This window comes from Streptopelia decaocto (assembly GCF_964273445.1).
Source record: "Streptopelia decaocto genome assembly, chromosome: 4".
In the NCBI taxonomy this organism is placed as follows: Eukaryota; Metazoa; Chordata; class Aves; order Columbiformes; family Columbidae; genus Streptopelia; species Streptopelia decaocto.
The window spans coordinates 66,083,237-66,102,632 of NC_138658.1; the positions used below are offsets into that span (position 1 = coordinate 66,083,237).

Genomic DNA, 19,396 nt, shown 5'->3' on the forward strand with positions numbered 1-19,396 from the left:
TCTTTCCTCCCAGACACATGCTGGGCTGCAGTTGCTGTCCCACCTGAACCCCCTCAAAAAGTGTATGGTCCTTCAGGGAGCTGTTGAGAGCCACAGCCTGGGGTGGGACAGTGCCTGAGATAGATGCAAAGAACCTAGATCTTTGGCTTACCACCTCTTTATGAAGAAAGCCTTGTTAAGAAATATGACTGTGTTTTTTGCTTTATGAGGGCTGTTTCATTGCGCCATCGAGGGACCATCTTCTCCTTACCACTGTGTCACAGGGAAGCATAATGACTGTGGGCATTTTGTCCCCATCCCTTCTTCCCAATAAAAGAGTAAAATATCAAAATTAATCATTTGGAATAAATCAGAACTTCATGTCTGTTTATGACACATACACCTCCAGGAACAATCATAGGATCTTACACAAAATACAAATAATGTTAGGGTAAGTCAGGCTGCAAATACGTTTTAGGAGCAAGAACCTACCAACATTTTCGCGAATCTAAAAGCTAGACTACAAAATGCCCTACAAGCTGTCTGAGATGCCGATGTATAGAAATCTTTCACCTCACGATCATTCACTTCACCAGCACTGGGAAGCAAAAACATGTTTGTTTGTTTGTTTGTTTTTCCCCCCAGTTTTCTTTCGTTTCTTTTAGTTCAGGGAAGAATTACCTTGTCTATGACCCTAGTAAATATTTATCTTGTAGCCTTTATTCACTTGAGTTCATTATGAATTTAGGCAGAAAACATTAAGCTTTTCCGATGGTTCTGTGATTCTATGATTTTGTGATCATTATCTGCCATTACCCGCTGTGAGGACTGCTATATTTTACTGTATTGAACATTACTGAAATTGTGGTTGTAGTTGCAATTTCTTTAAGAAATATCAATTTCCATGGATTTGCAGCTCAATTCTAAGTGTTTTGGATAAGAAGCATTTAGCTATAGGCTGTTATTTAATTTTTAATTTCTGTCCTTTTCCTTTGGTGTTGAAAATAAAATTTTAAACAGCATCATCTTCTGAAAGTGTAAAATAAACAGATTGTCTTGGAGGCTTACTGATTTCTCCCCCTTTTTTTACTCTTCCCCATCCCCTTACCCCTCTTGTAGCTGAAGTGGGATGGACCATTTTCTCTAGTCTGTCAGTGTGAAATAACCACACGAGTCACTGCAAAGCCGAATGGTAATTAATAATTAAAGACAGACCCAGAGGAATATATCTATAATGCATTGATTTGTGGAGGAGGAGTATGTTAGTTGCTTTTTCTTTTATTTTAAAGAAAAGAAAGACTCAGCAGGTAGTCTTGATTTTTAGACACAAATCCATTTTTACAAACTTTGGACTAGATTTGTTATTAGTCATAATGCCACTTCTGGGTATGCTGAATTTGGTATTCAGCCTGCAGATCTCTCAGTCCTTGTTCATATTGGCTGGTCATGCAGAGCCATAGCCTGTTAGTACCAGGATACCAGGATACTAAAACCAAAACAAAGGCCTCCCTAAGCTGTGATCAGAGACCCTGCACGTTTCCCTAAGCTATTTCTCTTAAGGCTCTGAGGAGTAAATATTTCTTAGGGACTGGCACTTCTCCACATAGATTAACCCCCTGAGAAAATGGATGCTGCTTGAGTTGGATTGGAATCAAAGAACTGACCTGATGTGTTTGAGCACCTGTGTTCCCCCTCCTGGCTGATGCATTTCTCTGGTAGCACATTTAATGCCTTTTTATTTTATTCATGGGGAATTCACATTATTTCCAGGTCTCTGATGATTCTTGTTTGTGCACTGTAGTCTGTCTCCTTTACATCCATACTCTGGACCTTTCTTTTATTCAAATATTATTTGATTATCTCCCTGTTAATTAGCACAACTGATTAAGAGCAGTATGTGTTATGTTTCCTCCTTGCAAAAAGCACTTTAGGCTGCTTGTGTTGTGACTTGGGCAAGGGAGAGGGAAGCCACAAAAAATGATTACATAAGGTAAAACGCTGCCTATTTGTTGTCACAGACATCAAGTTTTCCCTTTTCTGGCCCAAGGAATATGGAGGGAACTTGATTTCTTTCCCTGCTGATAGGGAATCAATGCCCTTGAAATTGCACAGGTTTCTGTCGGTAGAGCTCTGAGCTGGGCAGTTTGTGAATAAAGGCAGGAAATCTCTAGACTGAGTTCTAGTCATTACTGATGTTCTTTCATTAACGTCTCCCAGCACTGAACTTTAACGCTTATAATTTCTTCTTTCATATAGTAGTAATAACGATGCTGTATTAATTAACTGATACCGTAATGTGTTACGCTTGCTGGCATTAAGTCTCTGAACGAAAGCTTGAGCTATTTTGATAAGTTTTTTTTCTTATATTTGTCACAAGAGTTTTTGTTGGCATACTGTCCACACGTTTGACTGTTGAAAGTCAAATTTTAGCTAAAATAAACTTCTGTTTGGTTATTTTTGACACTGCTCTCCCTGAAGAATTGTCACTCTTCTCCCACTGGGAAAAAGATTGTTCATTGAAGAATTGGCAGGGAAGAACCTTGATCAGCTTTTGACATGCTTCTTTCTTTAGGAGATGGCTGAGTAATCTTGAATGGATGTTTTATTCATTTTATTGTGTCTAGAAAATAAACTGTGGCTTGGGCTGGACTGAAAGCATCTTTTCCCTTCTATTTGCTGTTGAAAAATATGGGCCTACTGCCCTATGTAAGAAGATAATGGGATTGCTCGGGGTTGGAATATTCTTTCTGTGCTGTTTTGAAGTAGGGAAATAGGAGGAGTTGAATGTTGTGTTAGATACAGGGATGGTATATTTTTCCTGTGACCTTTAATCTGGAAATTTGTTGCAATATGTATATTTATTTATTTTAAACAAATATAAATAGGTTATAATGGAGTGACATAATAGGTCTGATGTTATTTACAGTAGTCTACCTCTGCTCACTTTCTCTTCTGCATTATAAGTGAACTTTTACTTCAGTTAAGAAGTGTATATTTAGAGAGATCTTCAGGTGTGTAAGTTCCCATTACTGGGTTAAAAAAGTTTACATCATTAGGTATAACCATACCTGTTCTCATTCAGTAGTCTCATCCGTTATAACTTGACATTTGAAGCCATAAATTTGTAAAGCTATGTGCATTTTGTCGAAAATATAGGTTGTTTGTTTTTCCTTTGCACAGAACATGTGAGACTTTTACAAGTACTGGTTTTATCAAGATCCTTCCTTTCATGAAAGCAATTTCAAGATCTGATTGACTTTTAATATGTTTAGAATGGGCGTAATACAGATTTCCATTGGTTGAAATAGGCTTTGGATCAGACTCAAACCAAATGCATGGGTATGGAAGGGTGGGGAGGGAGGAAGGAAACCACCCATTTGCTAACAACATTGAGTCGAAAAATTGCCATTGGGTCTGGGCTGTATCCTCTGCACTCTGGTTATTGGTGCCTTTCTGTCATGGCATCAGTTAAGACTCAAACTCCAAACTCAAGAAAAACAATTTGCAAGAATTAAAAGGTTCAGATTATTTGTTTTTCTTTTTTTTTTTTGTGAGGGTGGGGGGATAAGGTTAATTCCATAAGAAAGACTACTGACTTGTAAACAGAGGAGGCTATGCTGTAAGTTTCAGAAATAGAATGTAAATAGAGATAGGCATTTACAATACAAATATAGAACAATCTGATTAGAAAAAAAAAGATTGGAAAATAAATAGCAGTTCCAGAGAGATGCTCGATATAATGAAGGACAACAGTAAATGTCATGTAGACTGTACAGAAGTTTAAACTGTTCAACACTTTTAAGTTCTGTAATAACGTACCTTGATATGAAACACATCATAGTTACATGTGCTATTTTGAAGAAACAAAATTTGTTTGTAGTAGTTACAAAAACTAGTCTGCTGTACCTTCAGAGATGACATATAGTTGCATAAGTTTCTTTTAACTCTTTCCTCGTATTTCTGGGCTTTTTTTTTAATGGAGAGGCAAGTGGGGGAGGAAAATGAATTTTTGGCCTACAGAAAATGTATACTTTTGTGGCAGAGTTTATGTTACATGTCAGATCAGAGATCTGTGATCTAGAAGCACATAACTGTATCTCTGCAAAGTGGTGATGCATTGCTCTAAGTCTTGAGTACTGTGTGGTGCTAAGTGGTCTTGAACAGATGGGAGACTTGGGCCTGGGAGCATCATGGATTGGAAAAGATCTTTGAAGTTAGTGGCACACAATTTATGTTTTGTCTGCTGATTCTGCTTCTGTTTGTCCTCTTTTTCTATGTTGTATTTATATGTTGTTTTCTGGACTTTATCTGCAACTCATTTAAGCATGAATTCATCTAGTCTTTCTGAGAGGCTCAAGCTGGAAGTGCAGGTCCTCTGCATCATAAATCACTAGAAGTAGTACTTCCAAAGGACTAATCAGATCTAGAGAGGCAAAACTGATCTCCAGAGGTATCTGTCCCTAGGGGCTGGTACATCCTAAAGTTAAATGGGATAAATCAGAGTGATACATCTTATTCTCCATTTCCCAACTGTAAAATACACAGTACTACTACCACCTTATGTTAAGGGGATGCAAGAAGCCTGAAATTACTGCATTTCTACAGAAAAGTGTGATAAGAAAGCTCAAGTGTTAGAGATAACTACTCAGAAGTGTTCTAGGCATGAATTAAAAATACTTTTCTTCCAAGTCTTGTGCTGTTTAACTGTTGTGCCTCTCCTATCTATGAAGACAGAAAAGAGTAGTTCTAGCATGAAGAAAGAAGTTCTTAAGCTATTTCTAAAACAATCTAGGATCACTAGAGGAGAGACCAAGCATGAAAAACATCAGTCCCTAAGGGGGAGTATTTTGTATTAAGAGTTTTTTACTGAAGCTGCTTTTCAGTCCTAGCTATAGCCTCCTAATGCTGACATATAAAAACTGTCTCCAAAGAATCTGTGGCAAGCCTAAGTCTCTGCTGGGGTAAAATAAAGAAATATAGGCCTCATTTATCAGGACCTACAATCTTTTCCTGCTTGTATCTGCTTGATCTGAAGGTCATTTAAAATGTATTAGAGGGTTAAGATTGGAATGCGAGGCTAATTTGAAACCTGGCTCTGAGATGATCAATTGTGTTAATATTCTTCATACTTGTTAAACTAAAGTGTAGTGTCTGTGTGACAGGACAGGATTAGTTAAGGATCCAAAATGATCTGGCATTGCCTGGCAAAGTAGCTGTTTCTTTCCACAGATAATGCTGTATAATTCCACTTAGCTTTGATGGCTCCATGGCTCTAAAAGTAATGAACACCTAGGGCAGAGCTGGGTGAGGAAACACAAAAAGCTGGCGAAAATTCAGTGCTCACAGATTGGAAACCTCCTTGTTTGGCTTTGGACTGAATGTGGAGAACTCTCCAGCACTCCCCTGGCCCCTTCCAATGTTTTCTCTGACATATTTGGCGCCTGACCAATTTTCCCAACTGCTCCCAAGCCCTTTCTAATAGTCTCCTAACCCAGTTGGATGTTCCCTCAACTCTTTTACACCCTTTCCTTTGGCACGGATATGAAGTTCTGCTGCTTCAGGGATAATGCTGAAGATGAATGTGCTTTCATCCTTCTTCCTTGCAAAGGGGGGTCATTCCCAGTATTTTACAGTAGCCGAATTCTGTTAATGTCATTTGAGGTGTTCCAAATTTACTCTTAATGTGTCCTCAGGGGGCAGACGAGCTTGGCCTTGGAGTGGGAATGCTCCCCTTTCATAACACTCTGGGATCAGTGTGTTGGTACTTTTGCTGAAATCAGTTATTTTAGCAAGATAAGTAGGGATGAAACAGTTAAAATGTAAAGAGACCAACTTCCACCCAGTAAAATGTTGGTGAGGGGTTGGTATTGGGCCTAGTCTGTCCCTGTGCGAAGCTGCAGAGCAAATGGTCCTTGCTTGGAGAGGCACTGGCACCCACCCCCCTCGGGAAATAGAGGAGTTTTTTGAGACAGCACTTTAATAACATGCCCAGATCTGTTTTGTATTATTCCTGATTTACTAGGCAACCTCAGTCTTTAGTCTTTTGACTAAAATATTAATCATCACCACTCTGTCACTATAATATAACTGCCTCGGTCTTTAGTGTGTTTGTCCTGGCAGTACTGGTTTCAGGTAGAGTGTGACATTATCCCTTTCTGTAGATCATGTGGGCATGTTTATATTTCTCATTTATAAAGAAAAAACTCAAATATTCAGGAAATATAAAGTACAGTCCTTATTCATTACAAGAATGGTATTAAACACTGTGACTCTTTTGCTGATCTTGATGCAGTGTCAAAGTCTTTGCTCCCGTATACAGTGTTATAAAACCTCTTTGTGATAGGCAGTTAGGTCTTATTTGAACACCATAAGCCATTCTCAGAGATAATTAAATGTAATTTTGACATCAGTGTAGGTTGATGCAACCTCTGATAAATACAATGTTATCTGGTAAAATGATATTTGATCCTGTGGTTCTGGTGAAGACAGAGCAGCTGTGAGGGAGAGTAACTGCTATGAACATATCTGCCAACAGCCCTGCGTCAGATGAACAGTCTTCCCAGCTTGCGGTATCCTCTACAGATGTTTCCATATGACTTGCATAATAATTTATTTTTTGAAATGAAGGGTGTAATTATTTTTGTATGGTAATGTTTTAACACAAACAAAAAAAAAAAAGCTCTGGCTTTGAAAAAGGATTTAGTGATGCAGATTGGAAGCTCAGTTGGAATTTTTATATTTTACTACTGGGCCGTAACAATGCATGACGGACTGGGAATATTTCACAAACAGTGCTTAAAATTTGATCTTTCTTTTCTGGTAGCAAATAGTTACATAATGTTGATGAGCAAGGTGAACTGCCTATCCATAATATCGCATTCCTGAAAAGAGTAGTAGTTTATGCCGGAAGAGAGTAAAGATGTTTTACTTATGTCTTCTCTGCATGTCAGCTCTGCTGCCTCTTTAATTTTTGTGGGAATGGAAAAGAATATTCAGACAACGGGTTTGCTTCTGCAGGAAGGATTGTTAATTCAATTTAGAATACGTTATTAGAGGAGATAAGTAAAACTAGTCTATATTTAAAAAAAAAAAAAAACCCTTACAATTATGAGTCAAGCCAGACTGGGGAAAAACAAATTCCTTGCTTCATGCTTTAGAAATGTATTCTCTTGGCATGTTTGTGGATGTGGTTTTGAGAGCTTATCAAATGCTATGTTAAATATTTAAAGCTAAAAATTACCGTGGCTGTGTAGGAAAAGGCAGTGTTGGATAACTGGAGGTTTTTGTGTCAAAGGTGACATTGATTCAGGCTCTTAGAAAAAGAACAGAAAGTTTAATCGAACAACTAGCTAAAATGTTACATACTTTTTCCTAAGCTGCAGATATAATCTAGAATTTTGGGTCCTGTAATTCTGTGGCTTTAAAATTGAGTTCCCATTTGCTTGAGTGAGTTCTGCAGGATACTCAGAAATCTAAGAGCTGCATCTAATGATTATAGAAACGAGCAGCAACATGAATATGTTAGAGTACCAGCAGTCCAGGTTGGTTGACCAGTTTTACATATGCTTTGATTTTTGAGGTCTGACCATTAATTATTTAAAACACAATGGTCTCTGTCATTGTGCTGATGGGTCAGGCAGTACCACCTAGAAGCCTGTGCTTATCCAGGCAGCCAACTGCTAAAAACTGAAGTAACAGCTCAACTGCCTGAGATGCTAAATGCTGAAAGCTGGAAAATAGATTTGGAAGCCTCTTTATTGATATGTTTCCACCATAATTTTCTTAGGAGCTTGCATTGAAAATGTGACATCAGTTGTTGATGATGTGAAGAATTCCCTCTTTCTGAACTTGGACTGTAGGTTCCCAAAGGCAGTCGGTTGTCTTTTTGTTCTGTGTTTGTACAGTGCTAACAGAATATAATTCTGTTCTGTACTAGATAGTGGATTAAATGTATTAGATATCTTAAAGTTACTCTTCTGTATAAATGTTTGCAGGATCAATGTGTAAAGTGCTGTTGTTAACGTGGTTTTGAATCTGGAAGCTATTGCAGCCACCACTTTCAAGAGTCAGCTCCTATGGATAGAAATACTTCTTGTGGAATAGGAGTTCAGCCATTGTGTCTTGCTGTGAGTTATGAATAAATTCACTGTATGGAATTATTACTAATGCTTAAGACAAGTGCACTGGTCCAGTCAGTGACTTCATACACAGTAAGTTCTCGTTTCTCCCAATACAATTTAGTTGGGGGAAGTATAAATCTAATTCTTTGTCTTTTATGTTAAGTCATGGGTTGCTTTTATGAACTCTATTACCAGAGAGGAGTAGCAGCTTATACAGTGAATTCTTAATAGCTTTAGTAATGGTCTAAATGTCTTCTTTTTCACCTTTCATCATAATGCTGCAACAGAGTATATCTAAACACTCTCTTTCCATTTACAGTTCTCCTAGCATAATCAAATTATGATGAAGTTGTTAATAGTATTATGGCAGTTGGTCCATATAGTAGACTTGTGGCAATATAACTTCAAATGAATAATCCCTTGGTTTTTACTGTTCTTGTAAGACCTTAGCATGGTGATTCAAGAGCCTGCTGCTACAAAAGTGAAAATGGCTTGAAGGACTGGAGAAGTAGGTGGTTGCCTGTAATTTGTTAGGGAGTTTTTTGATTATTAGTTGTCAAGAAAGTTTTGGAAGTACAGGGGGCGGTGGTGATGAATTAATAGTCTGTGCCTAGAACATCCTGATCTCTCTGAAATAGTTACAGTTTACAGTGAAATAGTTTAATAGCTGAAAAGGTGAGTTAAGCTGTGCTCTTGAACAAAACAGCAGCTTATGTTCCAGTCATACAGAGTATTAACTGCCTGTGTTCAAGTGACTCTCAGGAACACTACTCTTGATTTCGGTGGGTTCATTCACATGAATTAAATTAAGTAGATGCAAAGAAGTTTGTAGGAACTCGAGTCTGAGCAGGATGCTTTCCTGGTAGCTCTGGTGGCCCTGAAGTATTTACAGCATGCTCTCACCTTCTAATAAACTTAGGAAAACACACAAACTTGCAATTATACATTTGAAAGTATGAGTTTTTTGCTCATCTGAATAGATACCAAAAGAAATTTACTTCAAATAAAAAATGGCAGGGGTCAAATAAAGCCTGATCCTTAAGAATCTCCATGTAGATAGAAAGAGAGATCTCTGTTAAGAATGGACCATGAAAGAAAACATCATAGAGGGAGCATGAAAAAAAAAAAAGAAAAAAGAGAATATTTTTTCCATAAGTCAGTGTTTATCAAAAAGAGAAAGATCTTAGCAAGTCCTTCACAGTAAAGGAAAATAAAGATAAAACATAAACACCATGGAAAGTGATTGATCTAGAATTTATTCCTTTTTCCTTTCTCTCCCCTCTTAGCTGACATGGTGATGAAAAGAGAGGATTAAAATGGGCTTCTTTAAAGCCAAAACTTTATTAGGAAATGATTAAAAGCACATTGTATCTCTTAAAGTGAAATTTTGCTCTTTTTGGTCCAGCCTTGCTGCAAAGCATTTTCAGAAGAAAGCAAAAGAAAAGGAGAGGGGAAAACCAGATCATCCTAACTTAATTATTTGTGGATAATAATATCTGTAGAGTTTTCAGTTTGTTTTCCCTGTCTGTCATTCACTGAAAACCCAGTGCCCTCCTGCAGACAGGTCCACATCTAGAAAGGATTTTTGGTCAGATACGACTACACCTCAGAGAACAATTCGGAGCTGTAAGTACCATGACAGTGAGAATCCACCCACGCAGGAACACGGTTGTGGTAGCAGGTGAATGGCATGGGCTTGGGAGAATCAAAATTCTCTCTGTGTCCCCTGTCCCCCATCTTAAAAAACAAATAAACAGCCTCCCCAAAAACCCAAACAAAAAAACAACCAACCACCCAAAAACAACCAACCCAAGCCAAACAACAAAAAACCCCAAACCTGACATTCACAGTCTACCAGCCTAGACAAGTTGACCAGAATTAGAGTTTTTACTGCCACTGAAAAGTTACTTCCAATGCACATTGCATACGACTTTTGGAATCCTAAGGAATTTGTCTCCCATACTTTGGCTGATGTAGACAAATACTGGCCAACTCTGGCTTTATGGAGAGATCAGGGGGTTTGGTAAAGCAGCATGTAACAAAGCACTAATTTTGTTACAAAAGCTAAAAGCTTTCATTTTCCTTTTTCTCTTTTTTATTTTAAATCTGTATGGTGTGAAACAGCTGGCATGTGCCTGTCGTGTAGTATCAAAATAAAACAATTTATTGGAAAGAAAAGGGTGAAAATATTGTCTTCTGAATTCTATGCAGGGAGCCTGACAAGGAACTAGAAGTCTGAGGCTCTGTTGATTCGAATGTTTCTGAAGGGAGGTGAAACTGCAGTGCTGGGATCAAAGCAAGCTGTAGAAGGACTATCAGAAAGCTGTGAGGTGCAGCAAGGGCTGCTCCAAAGAGAAGTCTGTCATGCCCAAATACTGAGCCAAGGGGTCTGTACCAGACTTCTCTGTCTTTGCTTTGGGCCAAAATATGTATGAATTTTTACTTATATTTACTTAAAACCCCCAAATAAGCAAAATTCTTGTAATAGAATCATTTCAGTTGGAAGAGACCCTTGGGATCAGAGAGTCCAACCATAACCTAACCTTACTCTAGCACTAAGCCATGTCCCTAAGAACCTCGCCTAAATGCCTTTTAAACTCCTCCAGGGATGGTGACTCCACCACTTCCCTGGGCAGCCTGTTCCAATGCCCAACAACCCTTTCCGTATTTCCTAACATCCAATCTAAACCTCCCCTGGTGCAACTTGAGGCCATTTCCGTTTGTCCTATCACTTGCTATTTGGGAGAAGAGACCAACACCCTCCATGCTACAACCTCCTTTCAGGTAGTTGCAGACAGCGATAAGGTCTCCCCTCAGCCTCTTTTTCTCCAGGCTAAACAGCCCCAGCTCCCGCAGCCGCTCCTCACCACACTTGTGCTCCAGGCCCCTCACCAGCTGCTTTGCCTCCTCTGCACTCTCTCTAGGTACCTCAGTGTGCTTATGATGAGTGACCAAAAAATGAACACAGGGTTCAAGGTGGGGCCGCACAGGATTGCAGGTAGAATGGACTTGGTAATAAACACATTCTGAGGAATCTGGTAAGAAGGAATGCCTAAGGACTCTTGTTTCAGGGCAGTGAAAGCAGAAGGGATACATACCTTAGGTGTATTTGACCAGAAGCACTGTCAGGTGTTTGTAGATCCCTTGCACACGATGGTGAATTACTGTTGCCACCTCCATTGATGTACCCTGGGGATTAACTCAAAGATCTGTGACTGAATTTAGGACGTAATGGTTTAAAATAGCTTCACAAGTCTCATAAAACAAGAGATTGGATGGACTAGGAGATTTCTAGGTAACCCTGTAAATCCATTTTTAATAAATAATCTGGGAAATCTAATTATCCTCCATTGCCTGCATTTATTTTAGCTATAAAATAATAACACGAAAAAAGCTATATTTATTTTAGGTGGCCATGACTGATGGTAGTATGAGCTGGTTAAGAACCATCCCCTTGCTTGTTGCTCAGTAGCTGTTGCGCTTCAGGCGTCTCCCCATCTATGGGCCACCCAAGCGCTCTCACTGGGACACCCATGTGTGTGAACCATTGGCTTCCGTCCAACCTGTAAAGTGCTTGTAATTATGGAGCCCCATTGAAATGAAATCAGTGAAACAGGGCTCTGCTCTTACAAATGACGCACAGAATCCAGAGATCCTGAAGACCTTTGCATTTTTATTGTGAAATAACTCCTCCTGTTCTTTGGATCTGCTTATTAATTGGGAAAAAAAAACACTGTTCTGGTTAGCAGGATCACTGTTTAGACTGAAAGGATACCCACAATCCAGAGGACAATGCTGTAACATCTGATAAATAGCTGACCTACATTTTCTGGATGTTGGGATGAGATCTGCTGGCATATCTGAAATAGTGGTCAGCCTCCTGGCAGCCTCGTACTTATTAGGTTGTGACAGGAATCTGCTAATAGGACTTAGGGATTCAAAGATGGCTCATTATGGCTTTGTTTTTCCTAAGTCATTGTCCATACTCTTGAAATACAAAATAAGGTATTTTAATTTTTAAATAAATTTACCAGTCAGGTTGGGAAATACTAATATCTGTTTCTCAGAGATATGGCTCGGATTAAGGCACCAATCCTGCAGCATAAATAAGATATTTTACTGCCTATAGCTGCTCCCCAATGCAGTTTGCAATTACCTGGAAACCATTCAGTTGAAGTGTGTGAACCAGCAGTAGCTTTCTGAGTTGGTGTGGGCATCCCCTAGATGAGCTATGGCCCGCAAGTGGCACAGTGATCCACCCGCGTTCCTGAAAGTCTTTAACTCTGAGGACAGGTGCTGTGGTACAGAAATGGCTTATCTGGAAGGTGCGTTGTTGATGCTTCCATACAGGTAAAGTCCAAAGCAGGTGAACTGGGAGTAACCCAGTAGCACCTTCTGTGTGTGATAATAACCAGTTTAATTCAGGAATGAAACATCGGGCTTGCTCTGTGGTAAGGTGGCTCCAACATACATTACTGAAAATCATCTGAATTTTAAGTGTTGTGGTTGTATGATGTGCAAGGATGAGAAAAGTTGGCTTACTAAGTTCAGGACTCAATCTCTGGTTCTGCATGAATGTAAGGAAAGAAAGGGTAATCTTTTATGCCTTTTGATGTTTATTTTTGTGCACCAAATATGCATTCTTGTATCTCTTTAAAAAACCTCCCAGGTCAAGTTTTGTGGCCTAAGAGGGATTTCAGTTGTTAGAAAAGCACGGTCTGAAACATTTCCCTAAATAATTGGAGCCAATAGGTGCTCCCAGTAGTGAAGTTTCTTTCTTTTTCTGCTTAATTGCAAGCACCAGCAGAAAGCTGTAGTTAAGACACTGACAACAGAATAAATAGCTGACCTGATGAAGCGTGCTTGAGCTGTAGCCAGGAATCTCATCAGTAGATACTTTCCCCTTTTGGAAATGGTTCTTTCTCTTGGCTTTGTAAGTCTTGTGGTAACACATTTAAAAGTAAAAGGTGGTTTTGTTTTTTTCTTGCTTTATTTTAAACCAAGCTTTGATTTTTATAAAATCATACAATTCTAATGAACTGGTCTGGTAGATTGTGCCTCTTTTGAGAATAGTAAAGAATAATACTATTTGTAAATTATGGATTGGTTCTGCTTTTACTTATATCAGTATACATCCAGGAATACTTGTTGTGAATTTATTAGGCGTAGATAACCCTGAGACTGGTATTATAGGTCAGTTCTGCAGAACGTTGTGTTGTTTCCAAAGCACCATGTATGTAACACCCATGGTCTGGAATTCTCCCCTCCCCTCCCCTCCCCTCCCCTCAGCTCCAGTGTACAGAGACTGCAGCATAAATGGTCTGAATAATCAAAGTGAATGCCCACAGTTGCTGTTTGCTGGAGATTTCACCTGGTGGTCAGGAGCAGAGCAAGTGGCAGCTAAATAAGAGCATGCTCCCAACTTTTAGGGGCTGCTGTTGACCCTGCATTAAAGAAGGACAACAGTGGTGCAAGGAACCCGAAGTTCGTCCCATTTTGCCTCTGTGGGGTTGCTATGGGGACCTGGGTATAACAACCACTAATATGGACTGGCAGCAAGTGAAGGAAATCTGTTTTAAATGATCTCAGTATAAACCATGGCATTCAGCTTGATACACCAGTCATGGACCAGAGCTTTCTGTTGTTTGACCGGTGAATTTGTTGGACATTGAGTGAATGGAACGTGTTTCTTGCTGACTTGTCTCATAGGCTGGAGATGGTTTGTGGCTAAAATTTGTTTGTGTATTTTGTTGGCTGTTGGTGTTGTAGATGAGTAATTACAGAGCACACAGCCGGTTCTTGAAGGCAAAAAAAGAAAAGTGATACTTCTGGGAATGAAAAATAACATGAAAGCTGCATTTCTGATCTTGTAGGAAAGACAAGAGCTCATTTTCTGCCTGAATTTGGTATCTGGATAATCAAAGTTAATCACCGTTGTTTAGCACATGGAATTAAAAAAGAAAAAAAGAGCTTGTAGATGTCCAAGACAGTTGCCTCCTAAATTTCAGCAAGCAACCAGATTGGTTCGTCCTGCTGAGATAGTCATACAAATTACTTGGGGGCTGTCATGCGGTGGGGGGATTTCCGTGACAGTTCCAGCTCCACCACTCATGTGCAAAGGGCAATCTTTCACTAAGTCGCCAGGTTGGCAGAAAACTTTGAGTGCTGAAATCGCTCTTCTCAGAAAGAGAAAGGAAAAAGCTGAGTCTAAAAGCAAAACTGCTATTAAGTAAAAATAAAGTGAAATACATTTCAGATTTTCAGGAGGCTCACTTTAGTGTTCACCAGAATAATGCTGCCTATGATCTACTTCTGTTTCTTATATCAGTTTACATATATAAATATATTTATTCTCGTTTTCGTTTAGGTGATCCTGATCCTTACCAAGTATTATCACACTGACATGGGGAAAGTGCTGGAGAGCTCTTTGTGGAGGTAAGTCCTTTTTTTTCCTATAATCTCTTCCACCACCTTGTCCTTCAGAACAGATCTGTCTCTTTTCCTTTTCCTAACTGTTGCTGAGTTGGTATGATGCTAACAGAGGAAGATTATCCAGATTGTTATCAGCTCTTACTCCTTTTTTCCTTAAATGCAGTTTCTGCATTTCAATAATAAAGAGTTTGAAATGAGTTTTAGCAGTAGAGACAAACAATGATAGAGATTATCTTTCTGATGCCACTTTGCAAGATGTCATTCTTTTCATTTTCTCAGAAATTTCACATCAAAACTACTTAAAAACTTCGAAATCCTTATTGTGTTGGGATATGTATATTGTGAGTTCTTATTGCTCTTGAGTTCTGTATTGAGGGTAGTAAATCCTGGTTTGGAAGCAGTTACAATTGGATTAAATATAATACCAGTGGAGATTTTATTGTGTCTGAGACAACTGGGCATGTGTAGTAATCTAAATAAACTTCCAAATTGAGTCTCATTTTCTTAACATTCATGAACTAAGATATCGCTGTGCTTGTTGCCTGTGTCTGTACAAATTGCACACTTGGGTGTATAGCGGCACAAACTCAGGGCTAGGGTAAGCCTATATTATACTGGTCATACTGGTTATCTTCTCAAGACCTGATTTTGTTTTGCTAAGTGGGATTTTTGTGTTCTAGTTTTCTGTGTATCTGTATAAATCCTCCATCACAAATTTTTTGCTAGGCCTACTATATACACTTCAAAAGTGGAAGTATTTCACTGATACCAATAAATACAGTATTGCTCCAGTGTTTGCTATGCTAGTTTTCTTGGATTATCTGTATCAGTAGAAATATTCTTGAAATATTCTACTGGGATATCTAAATAATTGTTACAAATGAGAGGGGACTTATTTGAGGAGACTTACGTGATATTTTTATGCAGCCTATGAGCTTCAGGTCTAGAAACAAATTAGTTATCTAATACCTTGTGGCTTTGGTACTTGTAAACTTCATATTGTCCCAAGAGCTTATATGGGGAGTCACCCTTCATCTGTGTGAGCAAAGAGCTTTATAGAGACAATCCCAGGAAAGGAATGGGCAAGGGAGTAGGGAGTGGGAACAGTCTGTGACCAGGCCATGCTGTATACCAGCCTCGTTACTTGTTTTGAATGAGGCTGCATTCACAGAATCACAGAATGTTAGGGATTGGAAGGGACCTCTAAAGATCATCCAGTCCAATCCCCCTGCCAGAGCAGGAACGCCTAGATCGGGTTACACAAGAAGGTGTTCAGGTGAGTTTTGAATGTCTCCAGAGAAGGAGACTCCACAAACTCCCTGGGCAGCCTGTTCCAGTGTCTGTCACCCTCACTGTAAAGAAGTTTCTTCTCAAATTTAAGTGGAACCTCCTGTGTTCCAGTTTGTACCCATTACCCCTTGTCTTACCATTGGTTGTCACCGAGAAGAGCCTGGCTCCATCCTTGTGACACTCACCCTTTATATATTTATAAACATTAATGAGGTCACCCCTCAGTCTCCTCTTCTCCAAGCTAGAGACCCAGCTCCCTCAGCCTTTCCTCCTAAGGGAGATGCTCCACTCCCTTAATCATCTTTGTTGCCCTGCGCTGGACTCTCTCCAGCAGTTCCCTGTCCTTCTGGAACTGAGGGGCCCAGAACTGGACACAATGTTCCAGGTTGTGTGGTCTCACCATGGCAGACTAGAGGGGAAGGAGAACCTCTCTTGACCTACTAACCACCCCGCTTCTAATACACCCCAGGATGCCACTGGCCTTCCTGGCCACAAGGGCACAGTGCTGGCTCATGGTCATCCTGCTGTCCACCAGGATCCCCAAGTTCCCTTTCCCCTACACTGGTCCCTAACAGGTCATTCCCCAACTTATACTGGAACCTGGGGTTGTTCCTACCCAGATGAATACCCTACACTTGCCCTTGTTATATTTCATTAAATTTTTCCCCGCCCAAGTCTCCAGCCTGTCCAGGTCTCGCTGGATGGTAGTGAGAGCTTGTTTTGACCTTGTCGGATTTCTCATAGTGACAATGTATCTTTGCAACTCCTTGTTGTCAGACTAGTAGCTGAGTAGTGCCATCTGGCCAGGGATGGTGGTCCAGGCAGCACAAGGATATTTTCAAGTAAATAAAAAAAGTCTAGTCATGAAAAGGGAGTGTTCAGGAAAGAGAGTAAGATCAAATGAAGACTGTTTAGTATTGGCTCAGGACTGGCTTTTTTAGGGCTACGATGGTTCATTTGTAGTTATCCTTTAAACTTAGAAGATGTGAAATTCCTTGCACATTTGTTTCTGTTTTAATTTTTGTCCAACATCTTGTACAAAGAAAGCAACCAAATGGCAATTTGGATTCTCCCATAATTGCGTAAGCACACATTGCTTTCCCGTTGTGTGCCCCTGGCCTATACACCATGTGCACTTTGTTCCAAGTTTTGCTATCCATGCTTCAGTATCATCTGTCATAGAAGTCTGTTAAACTTATTCAGTCAGACTCTTCAAAATAAATTCTGTGCTCTTTCAAAATAAACATAAACCAGGCTTCAGATAATGTTGCTTTCTTTTGAGAACATAAACACTTTAAACAAGGTCATTCAGACTTTGCTGCCAGCTGGTGTAAAGAAGAACTGGTGTGAACTGCATTCAAATAAAATTTATGCTAGTGTGCATCATAGGGAAATCAGGCCCTTTCACTTACAAGTAATAGATGTACCAGATGCTTTGGTTGTTTATAAAACTAGGATGGAAAAGCTGAAAGGAAGCAAGTGTTTAAGATTAGCACTTGGGGCAGGGGTGGTAGCTGCTCCACCCCTGTATCTGTCCTGGGCTCAGCTCCTCTTGCTGCCTCTGCCCGCTGAGGTGTGAACCGGGACACGGGCCGTCAGACTGCGGGAGCTGCAGCGCCTGCTTCTGGAAAAGCACAAATGAGACTTACTGGTGCAAAAATATCGAACAGTGCCCCTCGCTGTTGAGATGGAGCTTGTTGTTTGTACTGAATAAAATAAAATTAAATACTGAATGAAGCCGTCCCTGTTTTCCTCTGTGTAAAATGGTTGGGTGTAAATTGGTGAGACTCCATGTTTGCCGATGGAGCCAGGGTGTTGTACTTGCGTTGGGAGCCTGCCCAGAATGCACAATGTATATATATTTTTAAACTTTTTTGTTTGATTTTCTTTTCCATTCCTCTCATTTGCATCAGAACAAATATACAGCAAAACAGGTGTGAAAAATATAGTTTAGTGTTTTGGCTTTTTTTAGGAATGGATGCTGTCTATTATTTTCCTGAGTCAGTCCAGTGTTTTTCTTCTTCCTGGCTAGATCATACCAGACATTTGATATTCTCTAAATGAAAATAAATTTGTTTTATAACCTGAGCAGTCCCCACTAGGTTAATTTTTTTTAATGTTGTTAATCTCCCACCTTTATCTTGCTAATCAGTAAATATTCTCCCAGCTTGACCTTTATCTATTCTTTTGTTTCTTGCAACTGCATCTTTTGATCTAAAACATATATCCTCTTCACCTCTCTCTTCTTTTTTTTCCCATCACTCAAAATAATTGTGGTGTGTGGGGTTTTTTTCAGTTGGTTTGTTTTTTTTTCTTCCTCCTCCTTACTTAATGGAACAGAGGATGAGATGGGAAGAGTGACTCAGTAGTCCAGTGATGCTTATTTGTTCTCAGTGACCTTGGAATTGCAGTAAGACTTACGGGATTGGGAGGCATGAATTTTAATTACCTTGGAATATTTTCATTGTTGAATTAATAGGGAAAATGGTGCTGGAAAATGGAAGTTTTAACAACTTTTTACTAGTAGCAGCCGTGCCTGGTTACACTGAAGAGGTGGAGGCATAAATCTCAGTGGAAGCATGCAGTTAGAAAACACCAGGGGGTGCTCTTCTAGTCAGCTGTTTCTGATACTTTGCTAATTTGCTTATTAAGTAATTGTTGAGATTGGGGTAAATTGTATAGTTATTTGACTCACTACAAGGAAGGTAAATAAACAGAGATGACATTGTTCCCTCTTGAAAGCAAATTAGAATAACTTATTGAGAAGGAACAGAGGATTGTTTTCAGATTTATTTTTAAAGTTTCTAAGCTGCAGTACATATTGGGAATATGGGTCTTTGCCATGTTAGGCCCCATTAGCATAATGAAAAACTGATGCTGTGACTAAAACTTAAAATTCAGGTGCTAAATTTATCTTAACAAATTGTGTGTATATTGAAGATACTTTGCATACTAGGGCTGTTCCTGTCAGAGTCCACACACAATCTTTATCCAGCATGTTTACAGTAGGTAGGACCTGAATCAAACCGACCAGTAGTATAAAAGATACTAGAGTATGTGTTTTTATGTTTTGTGGATCAGTTTGTGCATAAATGTATAGATGCAAATGTATTACAGCCACAGGTGCTCACTTGCATATGTTGCATACCTGCAGCTTTAGATGTATGTACTTGAATCTTACAATCAAATATTTAAACTGTGAATCAGTAGTCACTAAGAAATTATTGCTAATACTTATCTGCACAGCTGAGTTAATTAATCCTAATAATGTCTCTTGGAAAAATATGTCTATTATTATTCCATTTGATACACGGGGCAACTGAGATGGTAGCCAATGGCTGAAGGTTATGCAGTGACTCACTGGTGTATGGCCATGGAATTGGCTTCCAACCCTGTGCTTAGGCTGCTTCAGAGTCCTGTTTCTGGTACACACAGTGTCTTCCCCTTCTTAACTTGATCTAAGCAATGAATAATAGGTGCTAATGATGTTACCTAATAAAGTTTTGATTGCATATCATTGAGCTGTAATGATGCGGTCGCGCTGAAGCGACTTGCTGTATAATTGCCATTGTTCC

General features: G+C 39.4%; 1 protein-coding gene across 4 annotated transcripts in view; it reads left to right on the top strand.

Moving 5' to 3' along the window:
• Positions 1-19,396, top strand: part of SORCS2 (sortilin related VPS10 domain containing receptor 2) — a 562,584-nt gene that overhangs the window by 169,319 nt on the left and 373,869 nt on the right. For all 4 annotated transcript variants that reach the window (XM_082051270.1, XM_082051271.1, XM_082051272.1 and 1 more), the window contains exon 2: positions 14,467-14,534. In XM_082051270.1, the coding sequence (XP_081907396.1) occupies positions 14,467-14,534 (68 nt within the window). The remainder of the gene's footprint in view (positions 1-14,466; positions 14,535-19,396) is intronic.